This window comes from Microchirus variegatus (genome assembly GCF_963457635.1).
Source record: "Microchirus variegatus genome assembly, chromosome: 9".
Lineage (NCBI taxonomy): Eukaryota > Metazoa > Chordata > Actinopteri > Pleuronectiformes > Soleidae > Microchirus > Microchirus variegatus.
In genome coordinates this window covers 29,473,414-29,495,643 of record NC_139810.1, presented here as the reverse complement: position 1 = coordinate 29,495,643, position 22,230 = coordinate 29,473,414, and the positions used below count along the sequence as shown (strand labels likewise).

General features: G+C 40.4%; 2 protein-coding genes across 4 annotated transcripts; both read left to right on the top strand.

Moving 5' to 3' along the window:
• Positions 1–1,466: 1,466 nt before the first annotated feature.
• Positions 1,467–14,931, top strand: klhl12 (kelch-like family member 12). Of its 2 annotated transcripts, none has more exons than XM_083894582.1 (12): positions 1,467–1,941; positions 4,263–4,489; positions 5,050–5,203; positions 5,329–5,546; positions 6,905–7,054; positions 7,161–7,275; positions 7,969–8,075; positions 8,151–8,346; positions 8,449–8,607; positions 10,680–10,778; positions 10,863–11,049; positions 13,835–14,931. In XM_083894582.1, the coding sequence occupies exons 1-12, from the start codon at positions 1,884–1,886 to the stop codon at positions 13,959–13,961; spliced, it is 1,797 nt and encodes a 598-aa protein (XP_083750708.1). In that variant the 5' UTR covers positions 1,467–1,883; the 3' UTR covers positions 13,962–14,931. The 2 variants fall into 2 exon arrangements, with proteins under 2 accessions (XP_083750708.1, XP_083750707.1); XM_083894581.1 differs by lacking the exon at positions 1,467–1,941 and adding an exon at positions 2,968–4,156.
• Positions 14,932–15,286: 355 nt separating this feature from the next.
• Positions 15,287–21,529, top strand: tuba5 (tubulin alpha 5). Of its 2 annotated transcripts, XM_083894931.1 has the most exons (7): positions 15,287–15,422; positions 17,428–17,653; positions 19,060–19,208; positions 20,010–20,690; positions 20,768–21,070; positions 21,242–21,342; positions 21,425–21,529. In XM_083894931.1, the coding sequence occupies exons 1-5, from the start codon at positions 15,420–15,422 to the stop codon at positions 21,062–21,064; spliced, it is 1,356 nt and encodes a 451-aa protein (XP_083751057.1). In that variant the 5' UTR covers positions 15,287–15,419; the 3' UTR covers positions 21,065–21,070; positions 21,242–21,342; positions 21,425–21,529. The 2 variants fall into 2 exon arrangements, with proteins under 2 accessions (XP_083751057.1, XP_083751056.1); XM_083894930.1 differs by having other exon boundaries at positions 20,768–21,342.
• The last annotated feature ends 701 nt before the right edge of the window (positions 21,530–22,230 follow it).

The window sequence follows — 22,230 nt, the reverse complement described above, 5'->3', positions numbered from 1 at the left end:
TATGTATATATATATATATATATACATATATATATATATATATATATATATATATATGTGTATATATATACATATATGTATATATATACATATATATATATATATATATATATGTATATATATGTATATACATATATATATATATATGTATATATATACATATATATGTATATATATGTATATGTATATATATGTACATATTTATATATATATACATATATATATATATATGTACATATATATATATATATGTATATATATGTATGTATATATATATGTACATATATATATATGTATATATATGTACATATAAATATATATATATATATATACATATATATAAAGAATAAAGTGATAGAATAATTTGAAGGGCAGCTCTCAGTGTACGGCCTGCTGGAAATTTTTTTTAAATATTATTATAAAATCTTTTCATCTCAATTCAGTCAAACATTCCACTGAATTGAGCTTCAGTGATACTCGTTATAATCCACAGGCAAAGTTCAGCTGTTACTTATTCCAACACAAAATGTATCTGTAAAAATATCCACAGGAAAATAAAAATAAATATGGCTCATAATGTTGTTTTCTTATGAGCATGAGTTTAAAAATGATCAGTATGACCCTCTATTTCTGCCTTTTATCTCTTTTATCCCTTAATTTTAACTTACACTTCAAATTTTGACTTTTCTATGGAATAATCTTGACTGGCAAAGTTTATCATTTTGTTTTGTTTGTTTTTTTCAAACTAATCTTGCAGGCCCATAAGTAATAAGTAACACCACAAGATGGCAGTAATACCACATCTCGGTTGCGCCCTGCTGATGGAGCTTGAGGAAGAAGAAGAGGAAGCAGAAGAAGGTCAAGAAGTAACTTTTAAGTCAATATGACATTTACTGTACTTAAGAATCAAAAGTATTTTTCTTGAGCCATGATAGCTCAGTGGTAGGGAGAGTTGTCTTTCAACCGAAAGGTTGTGGGTTCAATTCTAATTTCTACATTTTCTATATGTGTCCTTGAAAAAGACATGTAACCCCATGTTGCAGCATGTGAATGTGTGAAGCAGCTCATAAAGACTAGAAAAGCTTTATTAAATACAGACCATAATACCGACTCTTCTTCTGATTTTATTTGGCAGAAACAAGGAGCAAAGATAGTTAGAGGAAATGTAGTGGAGTAAAAGTACACAATTTATTTAACAAATGTAGTGGAGTAAAGATTTCTATAAGTATTTATACTTTTAAAACAGTAATATTTGTAGGAAATACTGATCCCAGACTCATGTGTTCATCATAGTACACAGGCATATTATGCCCCCCCCCCGCCCCCCCGTCGCGCCGCATCTGGTTGATATCAGAACTGAAAACGCACATGGAGCGCGCACGGCACGCACAGGAGTTGCGCGCACGCACAGGCACGTAATGGTGTGTTTATCAGTGTAGTCAGTGCAGCCGATGTGATCCGCTGCAGTGCAGTGCACGAATTAGCTAACCTAAAGTCGTATGAGGACTAACATGAAGGAGTAAAACCGTAGACGTATGTATGTGTCTTCGAGGAGGCCGCGCGCTCAGCGACCTAACAGTGGTCGTCATGGATTAGCTGTAGATCAGTGGGTTTGTTTCTGACTGACAGCGAGAACTGGTGCCACTGACATTAGCTTAGCAGACACAGCAACTTTAGCCTAGACGTTTTTGACTCACTGCAGCGACAGGTATACTGTAAACTCACCATAAGTGTTCCTGTGTGTGTCGCTTTGTGTGTCGTCTCTCTGTGACCACCAGCCCACTTTCTATGGCTCTGTTTTCTTAGTTGTCTTTGTTGTTGTTATTGTTGTTGTTGTGTAGCATTAGCGTTAGCCCTCAGCTGTTGTTGGCTCCTGCTAGCTAATGTGTAGTTATAGTTCATGCCTCCCAGTGGTGGAAAAAGTATTCAAATCTTTCAACGGTAAGTTCCACTAGCAATACTCACGTAAGAATAGAAAACGCTGCTTTAAAAGCTCATGTTCTTGCTAAAGGCCTGATATTGAAGTGTCAACAGTGCAAAAATGAGGTTTTAGGTCTCTTAAAATGTATTTATATGCAAATCATAGGGGCGGGGAATCACAGTGTACCTGAGAGTAAGAGACTGTTTACTTCAGGGGTCTCAAACTGGCGGCCCCCCCCAATCGATTACATGGGGCCCCCCATTAAGAGTGTGTAGCTGAGGCACAGCTGCCTGCTAGGTGACAGAATATAATATGTTTGCTAGCAATGTTTATTAAAACGGTAATAATAAGACATTTGGTCATAATTATCCCATTATTAAATGTATCATATACAACATTCAATTACATATATAAATAACACACTTGTTAGAGCCTGAGCCACGAATGACAGTGACCGAAACGACTCCTGGTATTAATTTTAATTACAGTTGTCCACACTATTATTAATTAAATTTAAAATAAATATCTGTTTTTTATATTAACACATTCATTTTGCATCATAAATAGTATTATTAAGTAACTGTGTGATATCATGATGTAATATTGGGAACACTTTTTTTCCCACTGTTTGTTCTCTAGGTCGGCCCCCTCTTGACCACAATAGATGTGCATTGGCCCCCAGGTCATTTGAGTTTGAGACCCCTGGTTTACTTACCTCATTTATTCATAAAAATGTTGATATGTGTGCCAGTGTATCAATTCTATGCCTGGATTGCGCCTTGAAGGACGATGATATATCACCAAATTGATATTTTGACCCTCCCCTAGTGTATCCTATGCTTGGTGGCAATTCAATACAATGTGATATTTATACACACAATGAATCACTAAGTGTATTTCTTTGTAAAAATGCGGTGGAAGTTTCCCAAGAGCCCAGTACTTAAACATTGCTCAGTCAAAACAAGTGGTAATTATTTAAGTTAATCAAAACACATTTTGAAGATTAATTTTTATGTAAAGCTTTTGTCGTTGGTGATGTTCTTTTTCTGCTTCCCTTTGGTCTTCGTGAGCAGAAATGATGTATGTTCTCTTCTGAAGCTTTTTTGTTGGCATTTTTTTGTGTTTTCAATTACACTTCAATGTGTTTGTAAGTGCAATGTTGCTGTTGCCTCTGTCTGTCTTGACCGGAAACACATTACTTCCTGTGTGCGGCCTAGGAATGTTGCCTGGCAACATGAGATCTAATTGCCAGTATACAGAGAAACATGTGGAGCGTGCACATTTTCATCATTGTGTGAACGTATTCGATCATGGTTTGAATCTAACAGACATTTGTTTATATTTAAATGATGGAAAGTAATTTGTAAGGAAATATCAAACATTTTTGATGGATTGTGCCTCTTTGCCAATCTAACCAGTCTTACATTGCATTAAACATTATTGGTTAATGGCCCTCTGAATAAAGTTATGACAAGACGGTCTCAAATTTAAAGCTGAAGTAGGCAGGATGGAGAAATAGTTGTGTGTATTATTGGCAGGTTATCAAAATACTTGCGTTCTTGATCACTGCTCCCTCTTTTGAGCTCCTCATCACTTGATTCATACACAATAAGGCAATCTATCACCTCTGAAATTCTCTGCTAATAATCACGTGTGTTATTGCTCTTTCTTTGCTGCATAGGAAGCATTTCTCAGTGCTGCATTACCAGAAAGGACCCCCATGCAGAGTAGGTGTGGTGGAAAAGACAATAGGGGCACTCAACACATTCTTATTCTTATAGTTGCACTGTTGTTCTCATGTTCTGGGTTCCCACTGGTCCTTGAAATCCTTGAAAATGAGAGAAAGAAGCTTAGTTGATATTTCGGTAAATGTCTGTCTTATTTGTTATGGCGCCACCTACTGTTTCATGGACCCTGCATTGTATGATGTACGTAGACTAGGCCAATGCAATGTCGAGTCGTAATTGCTGAGATTGCATGTAGAACTATGAGTGAGTGGCGTGAAGCAAGAGAGAGCAAAATGATGTGATGCCTGGGAAATACAAATTCCAAGATCTCTGGCTCACCAAAGAAAATGACAAAGACTGACTTACCCAAGAAGGACCATCACATGGTCAGATGTAGTGTGTTGCAAATCAATAAAAGAGGACACAATGGGAGAAGTGGCTCTTACAACCTCCCATCTTAAGCTGTGTTATCACATACAGGAAATTGGTCCTGGAAAGTCCTTGAAAAGTAATTGAATTCGATTTCAACCAATGTGTGGGAACCCTGCCTGTTATTATAGTGTAAAAAATATGCTCCCCCACTGATTGCAATGGGTTTTGTTTGTGTATTTCAGATTCCTTGAGTAGTTTGAGATCCTTGAGGGATTCTCAAGGCGTCATGGCACCCAAAGACATCATGACCAACTCCCATGCGAAATCCATCCTCAATGCAATGAACTCCCTTCGCAAGAGCAACACACTCTGCGACATCACCCTGAGGGTGGAGAGCACAGATTTTCCAGCTCACCGAATTGTCTTGGCTGCCTGCAGTGACTACTTCTGTGCCATGTTCACTAGTGAGGTAACTCTTTAAGTCTTTATTTGTTGTGTAAATATAGCAGGTTATTTTTGCCGTGCTTCACTTAAAGGTGCATTATGTAATCAACTGGCCATAAAATCCTCCTAATATGTCACAGAGACTCAGGAATAATGTTCATATAACAAACTGAAGTCACCAACAACAACAGTACAGACAAAATATTTGCATAAAAAAAATATTTTGCATACTGCAAATCATGTTTATGTTTTGAAATCATGTTTTGGCATGTGGCGCCACCTACCGCCGTCTACCAATCATTGCAGACAGTAGAGTCTCAGCTTCCGAGCAACCATGGGTTGCCAGTTACGTCAGAAAAACGAAACCTAAAAGACCTCTGTATTTTGAATTTGAATGTAGTAACTGTTTTTGGCCACATTCTTACATATGGCACCTTTAATAAAACAAGAGAATACTTTTTTGTATTCTTATATAATTTTCTTGTCCTCTTTGGCCTTTCTCTTGAGTTTTTAAGACCCAGCTAAATACTTAATTCTTTAAGGTAAATCCTTAATGGCATGTTCCCTGTCGTTGTGGTGCTGTAGCTTGCAGAGAAGGGGAAATCTTTTGTGGACATTCAGGGGCTCACTGCATCGACGATGGAGATCCTGTTGGACTTTGTCTACACAGAGACAGTCCTGGTTACAGTGGAGAATGTACAAGAGCTTCTCCCAGCAGCGTGTCTGCTGCAGCTGAAAGGTGGGCGTGAGAGAAGCAGCTGTACCTTTTAATTTGAAAGTGTGCACATAAGGATGTCTTTTTCTGGCTTTGAGTGACACGCGTATATGTACTGTCGATAACACTGGATATTTGTCTTTTCTCAGGGGTAAAAAGAGCATGTTGTGATTTTTTGGAGAGTCAGCTCGATCCCTCCAACTGTCTGGGTATTCGCGACTTTGCCGAAACTCACAATTGCCTTGACCTGATGCAGGCGGCTGAGCTTTTTTCCCAAAAGCATTTCTCTGAGGTGGTCCAGCACGAGGAGTTCATGCTGCTCAGCCAGACAGAAGTGGAGAAACTCATCAAGTGTGATGAAATCCAGGTAGGAAAACTCCCATGTCATGAGCTTCTTTTTTTTTAATATTATGAAGTGCTTAGCGGAGGGTGATCTGGTGTCATTGAATTCTGGTAAAAGTAAACTTATCTGAAGCCACTCACAGTTATTTGCCGACTCTACTCTGTATGATCGGCTGACTCTGATAAGTCATCTAACCAATCAGAAGCAGAGTGGTTCACTCGTGTGCGTGGCTTATCACACAGACACAGAGAGGCGGTGGCAGTTGTTTTTACATAAATATTGTGAATTGAGCTCCATTTTCAGTTTCTCCACTGTCTTTCAAACACCCGAGTGTGGAAAAAGTGTGAATAGCGAGTAACAACCTGCTGTTTCCTCAGTCGCTGTGTTGCCCTGCAGTTCCACTCACGTGTGTGAAGTTTTACCTTCATGCTCAGGAAATTCCTATTCACAACTAAACACAGTTATTATCTAACAATGATTTATAGATTGTCAATGTTTTTTCCTGTTTTTTTAAAACCAAGTCTAAGATGTAAACCATATTCGCACATAAATTGCCCTCTGTAAACTCTTGTCTTCACGTCATTTTACAGACTTTTACAATTAAAATATTATAGAAATATTATACAAAATCAACTTTTTAATAATTTTATTACTTATATTAAAAAAGATGACTCATTCATGTTTTTGGGTCCGCCTCAGTCTAAGTACAGGAGATAAAACACACAATGTTGACTTCCGCGCTCATTGTTACGTCACAATGAGACATTCCTGGAATTGTTGTCTCTTGGCGCTCCGCTTTGTCCCTAAAAAACACGAGAGTGCTGACGAGGGCAATAGTATCCGGAAGAGCGTAAGTCCACAGCGTGTTCTATTCTTGGCTCCACAGTGCAGCACAGAGTTCTACACAAACTTCCAGCCTCAGAGGATTTACGTGTCCAGTAGATACATTTTATATATGACGGTAATGTACCGGCGAGAGTTGGAAAATTATGACTTTTCCAAATGCTAACTGCTGTTAGCTGCCTGAGCTTCAGAGACGCTGGCGTAGTATCCATTTGCATTTAAAGAGACAGGCGCTCAAAAACGAGTGTTCTGAGCAGGGCTGTTTTGGCAGAGTGATTGAACTGCTGTGGTGCTCCATCCTTAAAGTATTTTGACCAAAGAATGTTCATTAGGACACCAGGGAACAAGGTTAACTTGGACAAATAGGGTATAATAAGTCTACTTTAATATATAGGGGCTCAGCTACAGTGGTTGCATCGCTAATGAATATTGCACAACATCTGCAACAGGAGCCGTGAGCCAACTGTTAAATCATTCTGTGGATTTATGTCTTAAACACAGCTGTAATTCCTCTCACTGTGCCTGCTGTCTGTACGAAGGTGGACTCTGAGGAGCCCGTATTTGAAGCGGTGTTAAACTGGGTCAAACACAACAGAAAAGAGCGAGAGTCGTATCTGCCAGACTTACTCGAGTTCGTCCGAATGCCGCTGCTGACTCCGCGCTACATCACAGATGTCATCGATGCCGAGGTGAGCCAACAGGGTTTTTGTGTAATTGCACTTCTAATAAAAGAATACCTGTTGACATCTTTATTACACTTAACATCATAATTAAGTATGTTTTGGCACGTTTTAGCCCCTCATTCGATGCAGCTTGCCTTGCCGGGACCTCGTCGATGAGGCCAAGAAATTCCACTTGAGACCGGAGCTGAGGAGTGAAATGCAGGGCCCACGCACACAAGCCAGACTAGGTGGGATCTTCTTTTTTTTTTATTCAGCTCAGTGAAAACACTCAAAGGTGTTAGGGTTTGTACAGTAGACCAGTGCAAGTATGTGTATCAATTGTAAAAAAAAAAAAAACTAATGCATTTAAATGTACACTACCGTTCAAAAGTTTGGGGTCACCTATACATACCTATATTTTTTTGTGTTTTCCATTAAAAGTTGCACTTTTATTCATCAGAAGAGTTGCAAAATGAATACAAAATATAGTCAAGACATTGATAAGATGAGAAATAATGATTTTTATTCAAAATAATTGTGTTGCTTTTGTCAAAGAACCAGCAAAACTGTTTTCAGCTGTGCTAACATCATTGCACAAGGGTTTTCTAATCATCAATAGTCTTCTAACACCATTAGCAAACACAATGTACCATTAGAACATTGTAAATGTGCCTCTATACACCTATGTACATATTCCATTAAAAACCAGACGTTTGCAGCTAGAATAGTCGTTTACCACATTAACAATGTATAGAGTGCATTTATGATTCATTTAATGTTATATTCATTGAAAAAAAAGTGATTTTCCTTCAAAGATAAGGACATTTCTAAGTGACCCCAAACTTTTGAACGGTAGTGTAGATATGCAGTTCTTTAAATATCTTTGTAATCCACTCCTTTTCTTGATGTGAAAACTGACTTATGTCTTCTTTTTTTCCCAGGTGCCAAAGAAGTCCTGCTGGTTATTGGAGGGTTTGGCAGCCAACAATCACCGATAGACGTAGTTGAGAAATACGATCCAAAAACGCAAGAATGGAGCTTCCTCCCTGTAAGTATCAGAAACCTGAGAACTTCGTCTTACATCACTGAATTTGATGAACACGGATAAATGTGTCTTGAGCAGAACATTGCGCGGAAAAGGCGTTACGTTGCCACGGTGTCTCTCCACGACCGGGTCTATGTGATCGGAGGCTACGACGGTCGGTCGAGGCTCAGTTCCGTGGAGTGTCTGGACTACACGGCGGACGAGGACGGCGTTTGGTACACGGTCGCCACCATGAATGTGCGGCGTGGCCTCGCAGGGGCCACAACACTGGGAGGTGAGGGAGATTTTTTGGTTTTTTTTTTTCATGCCATTACTTTTTCCTTTCCTGGGTGAATGTCACTGTAACTGTACAAATGTGTTTTCTCGGTCTGCACAGACATGATTTATGTTGCTGGAGGATTCGATGGCAGCAGGCGTCACACCAGCATGGAACGATATGACCCAAACATCGATCAGTGGAGCATGCTGGGAGATATGCAGACGGCTAGAGAAGGAGCTGGCCTGGTGGTGGCCAGTGGACTTATATACTGTCTAGGTATGGATTATAGTTTTTAATTTTTTATCAGTAGATTATTGCCATAACTGATCTATTCATGTTAGTTAATAGTTTTAAACTTGAAGACATTCAGTTTTACTTCACAGTTCAACATTAAAATGATTCTTTTAGTTCAATATCAATGTTTCACATTTGATTAATTAATTAATTAATTAATTAATTAATTGATATCCAAATAGTTTCTACTTATATTTTGTATCTTTATCTAATGGATTGCATAGACCCAAATAAAAAAAAAAAGTCACACTCAAATTTACATTTTATTTCTCTGAAAAGCTTATGCAACATCGCATGTAATTAAGTTCACAGTTGTAATCCTTTTTTCACCAAAATCTTCTATTTGTGCTGGCCAGTTTTTTCAGCAGATCCCAAAAGTCTTAGTGGAGCTAAGGTCTGGACTGAAAAAAAAAAAAATGACTCTGGTCCCTGAACCATTCTTTCACAATCTGAACCCTGAATCTTGGCGTTTGTCGGATTATGTCCTAAAAACCTGGTCATTCGGTGTATTTATAGTCGGCTGTTCTCAGTGTTTTTGGGCACGTTGTTGCGTGTAGATCAGACCAAACCGAAGCAACCGCAAATCACAACACTGCCCCCACAGGCATGTGTGGTAGGCACCAAGCTAAATATTAGAGTGTGTGACCTTTTTCTTAGCCTGGCAGTGTGAGAAGACCAAACGAGTCCTACTATTCCCTGTAATACTGTGGCTACATCAACATTACTCTAATTTTCTTTTCTTTTTTCTTCCTTTAAAAAAAAAAAAGCATGAATTCTGGTCCAGACATGTCTGCTGTTTACACTGGACTGAAATTCCAGCTGTATCCAATTGAGTTAAAAATATCAGGCTAGCGTTTAAGTCTGAACGTGCCAAAATGGAGACCTCAGCTCCAGTTCCTTGTCTCAATTCCACAGTTAGCATCAATTATTTGTTCATACCTTGGTTATTTATCCTCCACATGAGTGTCACTGGGAGCTGGAGCTAATCCCAGCTGACACAGGGTGAAAGACAGGCAGGGAACATCCTGGATATTTTGCCTGTCCATCGCACACAAACATCAACACACAGAGTGGGACAAACAAACATTCACTCTCGCATTCGCACCTCAGGGCAATTTATGTGTCTCTGCACGTTCACACGGGGAGAACATGCCAACTACCCTCAGGGCCTCAGTCATCCCGGGTCACGAACCTGGGTCTTCTTGCTGTAAGGCAACAGCCACAAGCCAATACACCGCTGTGTGGCCCTCAATCGAGTTATGATCTTTATTAAAGGGGACATATTATGCCAAATCAACTTTTTAAACATTTTAATACTTATATTTGGGACTCTGGAGGCCCTATGAGTAGGCAAAGTGTGAAAAAAGATGACTCAGTCATGTTTTTGTGGTCCTCCTCAGCAGGCTTTTAGCTAGGATTTTTTTTTTCCCCCAAAAAAATAAAAAATTGCTGGTCTTGCAGTTTTTAAAAATTTGAGGTAAAAATGGGGCATTCTGAGGCTTTTTGAAGGAAGATAATGGTGACTCATGAAGTAAGGGCAAGTAACTCAAATGGAAAAAAACTGAAAAACTGAAATCAATTATTGTGCCAATTTTGTAACATTTATTTTATTTTATTTATTTTTTTTTTAAATCTAATTTTTGTCGTTATGGCTGGGACTGTGTGTACTGACATCACTAAAGTCAATGTCAGTACATTTCCTGCATTGTTCGCCACTGTAAGCGGACCCTACGTATCCAACGCAGAATGGATAATTTATCTATGCGCAGTTTTATCCCCACATCCATATATGACACATAAATAATGATTTTTATGACGAGGATCGAGTACTGTCGTGATGAAATACAGGGTAAGCTGTTGACAGACTCTAAGAGCGCACTTTTCATTGTTTTTACTCTGTGGTCTCATTCTGTCTTTAGAAGACGCTTTAGCGCTGTAATTAAGGGAATAACAGATGCATCAGATGAGCTGATCTCTTTAGTTAGTAAGTGAAGAAGCAACTGCAGTTTAAGCAGTTATTCAATCTTTATAACTGACCTAATATTTCCTCCCAGGTGGATACGACGGACTGAATATCTTGAATTCAGTTGAGCGGTATGACCCACACACTGGCCACTGGACAAGTGTGACTCCCATGGCCACCAAGAGGTCAGGTAAGTGAGACAAGAGACAGACAAGTGATAAAAGACGACAATGTGCATGTCTCTGTTTATCTGAGACTTTTGTTCTGTCTGCAGGAGCTGGTGTGGCTTTACTCAATGACCACATCTACGTGGTGGGAGGCTTTGATGGCGTTTCCCACCTCGATTCTGTCGAGGTCTACAACATCAGAACAGACTATTGGACCACTGTCGCCAGTATGACCACTCCTCGATGTTACGTGGGAGCGACCGTTCTTCGAGGACGTCTCTACGCCATCGCAGGGTAAAAGATTTAGGGCCAATTCCAATTCCTATCTTAACCCTCAAGCTCAACCCTTAATCTTAACTGGCCTCAAAACCAAGTGTTGAGGGTTATTTTGTCACTTAGAAATGGGACACCCCTTAAATGCAGATACGTCTTTAGACTGTAGGGGGCAGAATAATGTGAAAGCTGTGTCCAGTCTGTCAACTCCAAAGAAGAAGAAGAACACATTTACGTCAGGATTATTTATTTATTATTTTTGATTTCAGTCAAGTTATTAGGTTGTCAGTTAGTTATAAGATGATACTCATACAAATATTCAGCTGACAGTTACCACACACCACGACTTATTGAAAAGTAAACCACACCGGCCGACTATTGACAAAAGATCGTAAAATAAAAATAAATTTTACGCAACAATGACGCCAGTAATCCATAATTTGGGCCTAAACTAAGATAATACAATGGTTTTCATCATTTTTATATCTCTATTAACAAAGAAAATACTCAAATTGTATCGCACTCGCTTCGTTGCTTTCGACGTCCTTTTTTCTTATGTGAAAACACGCAATGCATTCTGGGTAGCCCTTGCTCCCAAGGGTGGTCTCGGAAAATCTCAATATTGAGGGCGATACAGCCCTTAAACTTGACCCTCAACTTAATTTTTCTGAGAATCGGGACAGCACTTGCACTAGAGGGAGAACATTTATGAGATTGAGGACTAAGATTGAGGGTTAAGCGAGGAATTGGAATTCACCCAAAGAGTCCTGATGCCAGTCAACTGTTGCGCTGAAATTTAAAACGATTGCGAGCAACTTTCCCACAATCTTAAATGTTAAAATCCATAAATTGTTGTGCAATGTGTTTTGGCAGCTGACAACTCGTATGTCTGTTGCTCAAACTGGATGTTTTAGATTAGGTTTCCCACCTGAATGTGAAGCAACACGCCCTCACCAACACAGGTGTTTTTGTTTTTATTGCAGATTTTTTTTTTCTTTTGTACAAATAATCATTAACGTGTCGCATCATGTTTCATCAAGCAGTAAAATTGCCAGGCTCGACGGGATCAAATAAAGCAGATTTACTGTGGTGCTTTGCAGTCAAGTAATAAGCATAAAGAAACAACAGTATAATTATATACCACTAACATTTATATTCATGACATATATAGTCATTGTATCTGATAAGTTACTGCTTTGTAAGATGTTGGAGAGAAACTAAAGATACTGCCCATAAATGAGTGAGTGTATAATGATTTCGTAGCCTTAGTATAAGCCTTAAGCGTGTACTTTTGGCAAGGCCTTGCTTTATGTTGGCCATCTTCCACCACCTGTTGGCGCTTTGCCACTATACCGTCGTAGCAAGGCACGGCTTGACTCTACATGGTTTGGTTCGTTGTCCATTATTATAGTTAATAATTTTCAATAACTCCTCAATGTGGGCGGAGTCGTCACACCACAGCTCCACAAAACTGTGTAGTGACTCATTAGAATCAGTTAATTAAAAAGATTAGTCGGGAGCACTGAACTAAAATACAGCTGTTTCTCGGCTCACGATTGCTGGCTTTCAACAGTGCTATCGCTAAATACACCAGACTCAGTTCAGTTTTTAATGTTTTAATGTTTTTTTTTTTAAAGTAGACATATTATACCCTATTTCTCCAAGTGAACCTAGTTCCCTGGTGTCCTAATGAACATGTCTGTGACATGCTTTGGTCAAAATACATTAATTTGGATGAAGCACCACAGCAGTTCAACCACCAAAACAGCCCTGTTCAGAACGCTCGCCTTTGAGTGTCTGTCTCTTTAAATGCAAATGAGACACAGGAAACTATGTCATTGTCACTGAGGCTCCGGGAGCTAACATCAGTTAGCATTTGGAAAAGCCATCGTATGCCGACTCTAGCCGGCACATTGCCGTCATATATGCAGGGTATCCGCGGGGTCTTAAATCCAATCATTTGAATTTAATTAAATAATTTAATGTTTTTTTTAATTAATTAAAATCTCATAAAAGGTCTTAAATACAATTTTGAAAGGTCTTAACAATCTATTAACGTTACATTTATTTAAAACATGCATAAACTTCAGTCTCGCTTTGAAATGTTTCTATTTTTGAGGATGCGATAACAAAACTACAACACGGAACTAAAGTAGGTCATCTGTGAGAGAATTTATCCAGCAGCACTAGCTAGTGTGCTGTGCGCGCGCCGCCGTGTGTTACAGCTTAGCTTAGCTTAGCATAGCAGCGGAGAAAACTTGATGAAAGCCCACAGCTAAGCCGAATTGCAAGTTCAACGATTTGTGGCTACAGTTTTCCTTCATGTCTTTTGTACTTTTTTGCCAGTATGGATTTGAAATGGTTCTTGAATTGTTTTCATTTTGGTGTTAAAAACGTCTTAAAAAGTCTTAAATTTGACTTGTTGAAACCTGCAGAGACCCTGTATATAAAATGTAAATCCTCTGAGTCTGGAAGTTTTTTAGGGTCAAAGCGGAGCTCCACGAGACAACAATATTTAGACTGAGGCGGAAAAACATGACTGAGTCGTCTTTTTTTTACACTAACCCTAACCCTGCATACTCATAGGGCCTCCAGAGACCCAAATATAAGTATTTAAATGATTAAAAAGTTGATTTTGCATGATATGTATATCTACAGTTCGGAATTGTGCGGTTTGATTCTTGTGTCGGACGTCGTGCTCATGGCTCTTCCAGTGTCTTCTAACTTCTCACCATGTTTAAGATCCCTTTGTGAAATGGCGTCGGTTGTTAAAGTCTCTCACGTCCTCTGTCATCATCTCCCTTAGATACGACGGGAACTCTCTGCTCAGCAGTATCGAATGTTACGACCCGGTCATCGACTCCTGGGAGGTCGTCACGTCGATGGCGACGCAGCGGTGCGACGCAGGCGTCTGTGTTCTACGAGAGAAGTGATCTTTTTTCCGCAAAAAAAGAAAAACCCCCGCGAGATGGAAAAGCAGACAGGAGGACACATGCAGCTAAGACTTTGTAACCTGAGCCACAAAGGGAAGGTGTTTTGTTCGCCGGAATACGGCGCGCGTGCAGCAGTTTGGGCGTCCGCCTCGTCTGGACGGTTGTCGTCTCTGCAGTTGGGACCGTACGACAGAGAGAAGGTCGACTTCAGCGGGAAAAGAGGCTTCCGCGAGCCCATCATCACCACTTGCATGACTCTCATTCGGTGGTACATGTTGCTGTCTTTACCTGTGAGATTATTTTTTTTTTAGTTTGTTTTCAAAGTGCAATATATTTTTACTCATGATCAGAAAACATTGGAGCACAGTTCAGACTCCAGTTGCTGCTATATGCCTTATGACTCTGGCGGACATCCATGTTGCCTCCCATCTGACTTTGACGCGTGTTCACAGTACATCGTCTCGACTCATTTGACATTTGCGAGGTCATTCATGGGTCAATAATCCAACCACTCTTTTTTGTACAGTGCTTTTAGATTCCAATCACTTTATAACACAGAGTTTATTTCTTATTGTCGCACACAGAATATACAGTATATTTAGAGATTAATATTGTTTTTGAGAACGACTGAATTATACCAGTTGACTTTATTTTGTCCTGTTTTTTTTGTTTTTTTTTGCAGAATTGAAGAATCACAGAATGAGAAGCATGTGATTTGTTTTTGTTTTGTTTTGTTTTTCCTCAGCTTATCATTTCAGCATGTTCACGAAAAGACACGAGCATCACTTTTTCCTGGAAAGTGAATAAATCCTGAACAGTGACGATTGTTATTTTTCTCTGTGGTTCATTTGAGACACAGAGCAAAAAAAAAAAAAAACCCTCGCTGTATGACTTCATCATCTATATTAGCATCATGCGAAAAAGCTGAATTTCCGTGCATGCCACCAAAATTTACTGGTTTCATTCACCAAAGTCCCACTATGTCTTTTTTTAATAAAGGTGAACATTTTGTCATATTCAGATTTGTTTTTTGTCTAAGGATGAAAACATCTGCTGACCTTTGTTTTGTCTGTTCTCTTTGCTCCAATCTGATCTCAACAGTTATTATTATTTACCATTTGATCCCACAGCTTGTTGGTGCCTCCCTGACACTGTGAGGTGATAAACCTGAGAGGCAGCAACAACTGTCAAACAAAAAGGAGGTTTTAAGGAGGAGGAGTTGACTTCAGTTGCAGAAAAACCATCACCTTTTTTCTTTTTTTTCATCCCTCCTCCCCCCATCGATCGACACCTTCCTCAGTCAAATCCAGCTTCACTGTGAGACGACGACGACGCAGCAGTGACTGAACCCGTGTGCAGGTATAAAAGCAGCAGCAGCAGCAGGGACAGACGGAGCAGAGCTGTGTTGACACTTGACTTTGTTTCCTGGATCTGTTCTCTATCATCTGCATCAGCAACATGGTAAGAAAATGTACATTTCTTATTGATTGTGTTAATATGAGCATCTTTGTCTTTGCATGTTTTTTTCTTCATGAGATTGATGAGGGGAGAGGAGCTCAAACCATTGTCATTACTGTCATATTACATCTTAAAGATCCTATTGTTTATAATCCTTTGTTTGTTTGTTTAAAGTATAATTCATATTCTAGACTTTAATCCACTCATGTATAACAGATGTCACTCAGTGGCTAAAAATCATCTTGAGGGGGAAATTCATGTTTTCCTTTCAGGTAGAACAAAAGCTGAAATTCTCAACGTGTTCAAACACGTTTGTTGGAAACACTTGGAAGAAGCAACAGTGAAGTGAAATAATCCGCTCCTGTTTTTGTTTACGCTCGGCAATTAAAAAAAAGTGTGATGGACAATGGAGTGAGTGTATCACCAGACGTGTTTGCACTCCTATAAATAAAGTAGATTAAAGGGAAACTTGAGTAAAAGTATCTTTACCAGAAAATGACTTTGGTACAAGTTGAGGTCACTTTTTATAATATTACTAAAAGTCTATCAAGTGAAAGTCGGTATATGACATTTACTGTACTTAAGTATCAAGTCATTTTGGCTCAGTGGTAGGCTAGGTTGTCTTTCAATTGGAAGGTTGTGGGTTCAACTCCTGTCTCTGCTAGTCTACATGTGTCCTTGAGCAAGACAATTAACCCCATTTTGAAGAGTGTGAATGAGTGAATGGTAAAACTGTACACTCTTAGAAATAAGAGTCCAAAGTAGAACCATATAAGGTTCTTTGGCTTGTCCTCATAGGAGAACCCTTTTTGGCTCCAGGTAGAACCTTTATAAAAAGGTTCTACCTGGAGCCAAAAACCCTTTTGGAGGCTTCCACCAAAAACCCTTGTAGAAGAACCCTTTTGGAACCCTTATTTCTAAGAGCGTGGCATAAAGCAGCTCATCAAGACTAGAAAAGCTCTGTATAAATACAGACCATAACTCTTCTTCTTCTGGTTTTATTTGGTAGTAACGAGTAACAAAAATAGTAAACGTAATAGTGGAGTAAAAGTTGCTAGAAATATAAATAAAGTACAAGGTAATAATAGTTTTGGATTTTTTTGACTCTTTGTTTTTAATATTAGTTTGTTTCAATTCATATTTAAAACGGGTTTGCTAGTTCTTATCAGTTTTATTTATTTTTTGTCTAAATCATTGGTTCTCAAAGTGCGGCCCGGGGGCCAATGTCGGCCCGCAGAGACATTTCTGGCGTCCCCGCAATGAATTACAGTTTATAGTTTTAATCCAGGAGCGACTAAGCTTGTTAAATGTTTATTGGACATTACTGGATACAGACCAATAAGTGTAAACTGTAGAACTGCAACCTGGTCATTAAAATGATTACAAATGGGATTTATTTCTGGGTTTTTTTCCTTTTTTTTTTTCTTTAGCGACCCTCAGTCCAACGTTGGGTTCCTAAATTGACCCTCAGGTATCAAAACTTTGAGAACCCCTGATCTAAATGCTTAGTTTTATTTTTTTATTTTTTTATTAGTTTTAGTTTTTTGTAATATGGAGTATTTGTGGCTCAAATACAACCTTATAAAATTGCCGGTAGAGAAAAAATAAATACACTAAAAATAGATACACTACTACCCAAATGGATTATGTATGAAATTCAGTAAATATGAATCAAATTTTAATATTATTTTTGCTTAGTCTAAAACTTCACTGTAAATTTCAGATGCTCCTCTTTTGTCTTTTCATTTATTTCATATTTATTTTCCTTCTGGTTTTTTTGTGAGAAAATGGGTTATAATTTTCCAATAATGTGGGAGAAAATGAGAGTGAATGGTTGTTTGTCTCTATATGTGGACCATGAAGTGTCAAAGGTGAACCTCACAGTTCCCCCCCGCGACCCTCCAGTGCAGGATAAAGCGGTAGATAATGGATGGATGGAGGGATGTTGAAGAAAAGGTGACTTTGCAGCTCTGGTAGTGATCATGACTTTTGTTGTCCTTGTGCACAGAGAGAGTGCATCTCCATCCACGTGGGTCAGGCAGGAGTGCAGACGGGAAACGCCTGCTGGGAGCTCTTCTGCCTGGAGCACGGCATCGCTCCTGACGGCACGTTCCCGGACGGTCACGCTCAACCAAACTCACGTGAAGAGCCGCTCAGCACTTTCTTCAGCACTGGGAGTCGAGGGCGTCACAGTCCACGAGCTTTATATGTGGATCTGGAGCCCACGGTGGTGGGTGAGTGTACTACACCTGGACACCTGTGTTTGTTTGTCTTTCACTGCTCTGCTTATCTCTTATGTCTTTTATTAGTGTTCCAGTCCAGTTTGAGTGTGACGTGATTTCCTCTCCATCAGTCACAGTTAAATGTTAAAGGGAAACAAGCGTCTGTATCTAAGCAACGAGTGCAGCCGTGACTCCTTTATTCAATGCAGCTAACATTTACAGAGGTGTTTTATACAAACAGTAATCTAATCTGAATGAGGGTTTAATTGATTTTAGCAGGTGAACACCTTTGATTTCTTTATATAGAAACATTAATATAGTTTCAATGAAGGAGTTAAATACATTAAATGTATTGATTTAAGTGTCCTTCATGCTTTTATTTTGTAAGGCAAAATAAAAGTTCAGATAAAACAGTTTATTGTTTTTATTGCATTTAAGTTCATGACAGAAGTTATAAGATTATTTTTACAGTGAGCAATAAGGATTAGGTACCTTGCTCACGGGTACCCTGGCCTTTGCCCTGGCAGGGATTTGAACCGGCAACAATTCCCCTCCGCTCATCCAGGAGTTGTCAAAATAAAAAAGCATTGATTTTATGAAAATAAATTCAAATTTGTCTTGTACATTATCACATTTTCTGTTTCATGTTTTTGTTCTATTATTAATTAATAATTACAATAATGATGATTTGTCTAAAAAACCTTATATTTACATATTTACTAGTTATATACTTTCTTATATTGTGCTTTATAAAGCTGCACCATTATCATTTTATGTGGCCCGTGAGTGATTAATTGGTCTTAAAAATCTCTTAAAATAGGTCTATGCTGCTTTAAGGCGTGCGTCGACTACTATAAACTACATTTCCCATAATGCACGGCGATTGCATTACCTGCAAAGTGACGGCATCCCGCCACTAGATCGCAGTGTATCGTAATATGCGTCACGTGACGAGTGAAATAGAGATTGAGAGTGTGATCGCAGCAGAATGTGTTCACTAAAGCCACAAACAGAAAACAATGCAGCAGTAAAAGCTAGTTTTATTGTGGCTGAAGAAATCACTCGATACAGACTTTTTTGTCAAGAAACAGCATCGTGGACCGGGTTACATCTATAATGCATCATATTTGTAACTTGAATAAGTCATAAATACAGAAAGTAAAGGTTACTACAGAGTAGTTACCTTTATTATACATTATATTTGGTTACATTTATTATGTATGACAGTTGCATCTGGCCCTTTGAGGGGAACCATTATGCTGATGTGGCCCTCAGAGAAAATGAGTTTGACACCTTTGTAATAAGTGTAATAATAAATAAGGTATTCACGCATGTTGTGTTTGCATGTTGATGTAAATATGGTCTGGTTTCTGAGTTTTTCTTGCTCTCACTAACACTCTAAACATCTTTTGTTTCAGATGAAGTGAGGGTCGGCAGATACAAAGATCTCTTCCATCCCGAGCAGCTGATCTCTGGAAAAGAGGATGCGGCCAACAACTACGCCCGCGGTCATTACACCGTGGGCAAAGACATCATCGACGACGTCATGGAGCGCATCGGGAAAATGGTCTGTGATGAAAGTTGAATAAAAGAAACAATAAAACAGCAATTAAAAACAACAGGGACACAAAGAACATATCATTCTCATTCTAAATTAAAAGCCCAGTCGTAAAATTTTAACATTTTAAAAAATGTGATCATCTGATGATGCTTAATAACATTTATGAATTTGGTACGTGACGTTCGTGACGTTCATGTCAAAGTTATCTGTTTTATATATATATATATAGAAAGATGCTCGCAAAATAGAATATGTACGTAAAAAAAAGATACATCCAAATGTAGCAGTACGACAATAAAATGATGCATTAAATAATCCACATATTATTATTTTCATACCATCGAAATTGAAACCCCGCCTCCGCCTCGCTGAACGCACGCACACTCCCGCAGCAGGGGATGTTAATCTTGTCGGGGTTAACTAACTTGGTACGACCCCTGAATGTGCCACTAACCAGTGTGATTGACAGCTAGACTCACTCAATCCCTGCCTGCTTGTGGCTGACATCTGTGATTTTCTAACTAACTAACACGGCGCCGGGCAAAATCGCAAATGTTGAGGCTTCACAACAGGAGTTTGTTTTGCGAACGTCTTTCCTTTCACCCCAACCGGGCGAGGCAGATGGCTGCACATCTAGAGTCTTGAGTCTAGAGAGGAGTTTTTATCTCTCCATTGTCCGTGTTTATCTGCTCTGCATGATGCCGTCTATGTACAGCGTTGTGATTTGGCGCTTTACAAATTGAATTGAAACGTTTCTCTTGCTTTTTTATAGCATGTCGTCCTGTCATTTCTCGTCCCTCTCATCAGACGGACCAGTGCTCTGGCCTGCAGGGTTTCCTCGTCTTCCACAGCTTTGGCGGTGGCACCGGCTCTGGCTTCACCTCGCTGCTGATGGAGCGTCTGTCAGTCGACTACGGCAAGAAATCCAAGTTGGAGTTTGCCGTGTACCCAGCTCCTCACGTGTCCACGGCTGTGGTGGAGCCCTACAACGCCGTCCTCACCACCCACACCACCTTAGAACACTCCGACTGCGCCTTCATGGTGGACAACGAGGCCATCTACGACATATGTCGCCGCAACATGGAAATCGAGAGTCCGGGTTACGTCAACCTCAACCGCTTGGTCGGTCAGATCGTCTCCTCCATCACCGCCTCGCTCCGTTTCGAAGGCTCCCTCAACGTGGACCTGATGGAGTTCCAGACGAACCTGGTGCCGTTTCCGCGCATCCACTTCCCGCTGGTCACGTACTCGCCCATCATCTCGGCAGAGAAGGCCCACCACGAGCAGCTGACCGTGTCCGAGATCACCAGCGCCTGCTTCGAGCCGAGCAACCAAATGGTCAAGTGCGACCCGCGCTGCGGCAAGTACATGGCGTGCTGCATGCTGTACCGCGGCGACGTCGTCCCCAAGGACGTGAACAGCGCCATCGCCAGCGTGAAAACCAGACGCTCCGTTCAGTTTGTCGACTGGTGTCCCACCGGTTTCAAGGTGAGTGGAGACGACGACGACAGCGCGAGGACGAGACGCGTCGTCCACTTCCTGATCGTTTCCCTTTGCGTCGACAGGTAGGGATCAATTTCCAGCCCCCGACTGCCGTCCCTGGTGGAGACCTGGCCAAAGTCCAGAGAGCCGTGTGTATGCTGAGCAACACCACCGCCATCGCAGAGGCCTGGTCTCGCCTGGACCACAAGTTCGACCTCATGTACGCGAAGCGCGCCTTCGTTCACTGGTACGTGGGTGAAGGGATGGAGGAGGGGGAGTTTGCAGAGGCCAGAGAGGACCTGGCCTGTCTGGAGAAGGATTACATGGAACTGGGTCAAACAAGTGACGACTCTGAGAATGACGACGACGACGAATACTGAGCTCTGGTGATTTTTTTTTTTTTTTAATCCACGTACTGTCAATATTATAGGTTAGAATGATCTGCTATAGGATGTTTATAAAATGCCTCTCGTCCCGTTTCCCCTCCTGTTCTATGTCTGTCTGTCTGCATGAGTGGGTGTGTTTGTGGGTGTGTCTGCTTATCTTTTCCCCTGCAGGCTGGCCTGAGAAACCCTGTTACCTGGTTTCCCCTCCACCTGCTCACCTGCAGCAGATTACTCAGATAACCACTCACTCACTCCTGTATCAGCTCGTCCAGGTAACACTCAGTCTTCATGTTCACCTTCTCAGCTTCTCATCACAGCCACGTTAACTTAGTTTGCTCTTCATTTTTCTCCCAGGATCTTCTGCCCTTGTTGTCCCTGATGCTCCGGCCAGCCTGACTCCTTTCTGATTTCTTGTTTTACTCAGCTTTGCTGTCAGTTTTTTGTTGTTTCTGGGCTGACTTCTTCTTTTTCACTTTTTGGAATTAAAGATGTGTTAACTTAAAGGGACACTGTGTAGTATTTATGGGTTTATATGACCCAAAATCCACTTTTTTATACATATTATGTGCTCCTGCATTGTCTAGTCGCTGTATAATAGTTTTTGTTTCATTTTCGTAGTGTTTCAAAAAGTCATGTAAAATAACATGGTCGCGGGCCGCGGTTGCATAGCCACTGTTAGCAGAGAGACGCCATGTTTCTACGGGAGCCTGTAAGGACAAACGCGAGAGAACAAATCAAGCGTCTCTTTACTTGTAGCTGAAGTCCCGCCTCCTCTCTCTCCGATTCGTCTGCTACGGCCGTGGTAGCTCCGCCCTCTCCCTCACCTCACGAACCTCATCTGCTGACACAGAGTAAGACGACGAGGACGACATTTGACCCTCTGAGGATACCGTAGCGCTCAGGGAAGGGAGGGGGTGAGCAGAGGAGCAGTTCTTTGTTGTAAATTTCAGCCTCTCCTCTAGATGGCACTATAAACTACTTACTTCACCTTTAACTTTGGAAAAATTTTTCGTGTCTGCATTTGGGGTTCTGCTGGTATACATGTCACAAACTTTGTCATCAACGTTCAGTCTACACGTGCCGCCCAGATTTCGGAATGGCGATCGCGTTGGGTGTGTGTGTGGACAGCGCGTACGTACGTGAACTGAATTTCCGCCCAA

Coding starts and splice junctions, on each gene's coding strand:
- klhl12 (XM_083894581.1), top strand. CDS start 4,075: ATGGGAGAAGTGGCTCTTACAACCTCCCATCTTAAGCTGTGTTATCAC. Junction 4,157..4,262: donor TCCTGGAAAGTCCTTGAAAA/GTAATTGAATTC, acceptor TGTGTATTTCAG/ATTCCTTGAGTAGTTTGAGA. Junction 8,076..8,150: donor AAGAATGGAGCTTCCTCCCT/GTAAGTATCAGA, acceptor TGTCTTGAGCAG/AACATTGCGCGGAAAAGGCG.
- tuba5 (XM_083894931.1), top strand. Junction 17,654..19,059: donor TCTGGAGCCCACGGTGGTGG/GTGAGTGTACTA, acceptor CTTTTGTTTCAG/ATGAAGTGAGGGTCGGCAGA. Junction 20,691..20,767: donor GGTGTCCCACCGGTTTCAAG/GTGAGTGGAGAC, acceptor TTGCGTCGACAG/GTAGGGATCAATTTCCAGCC.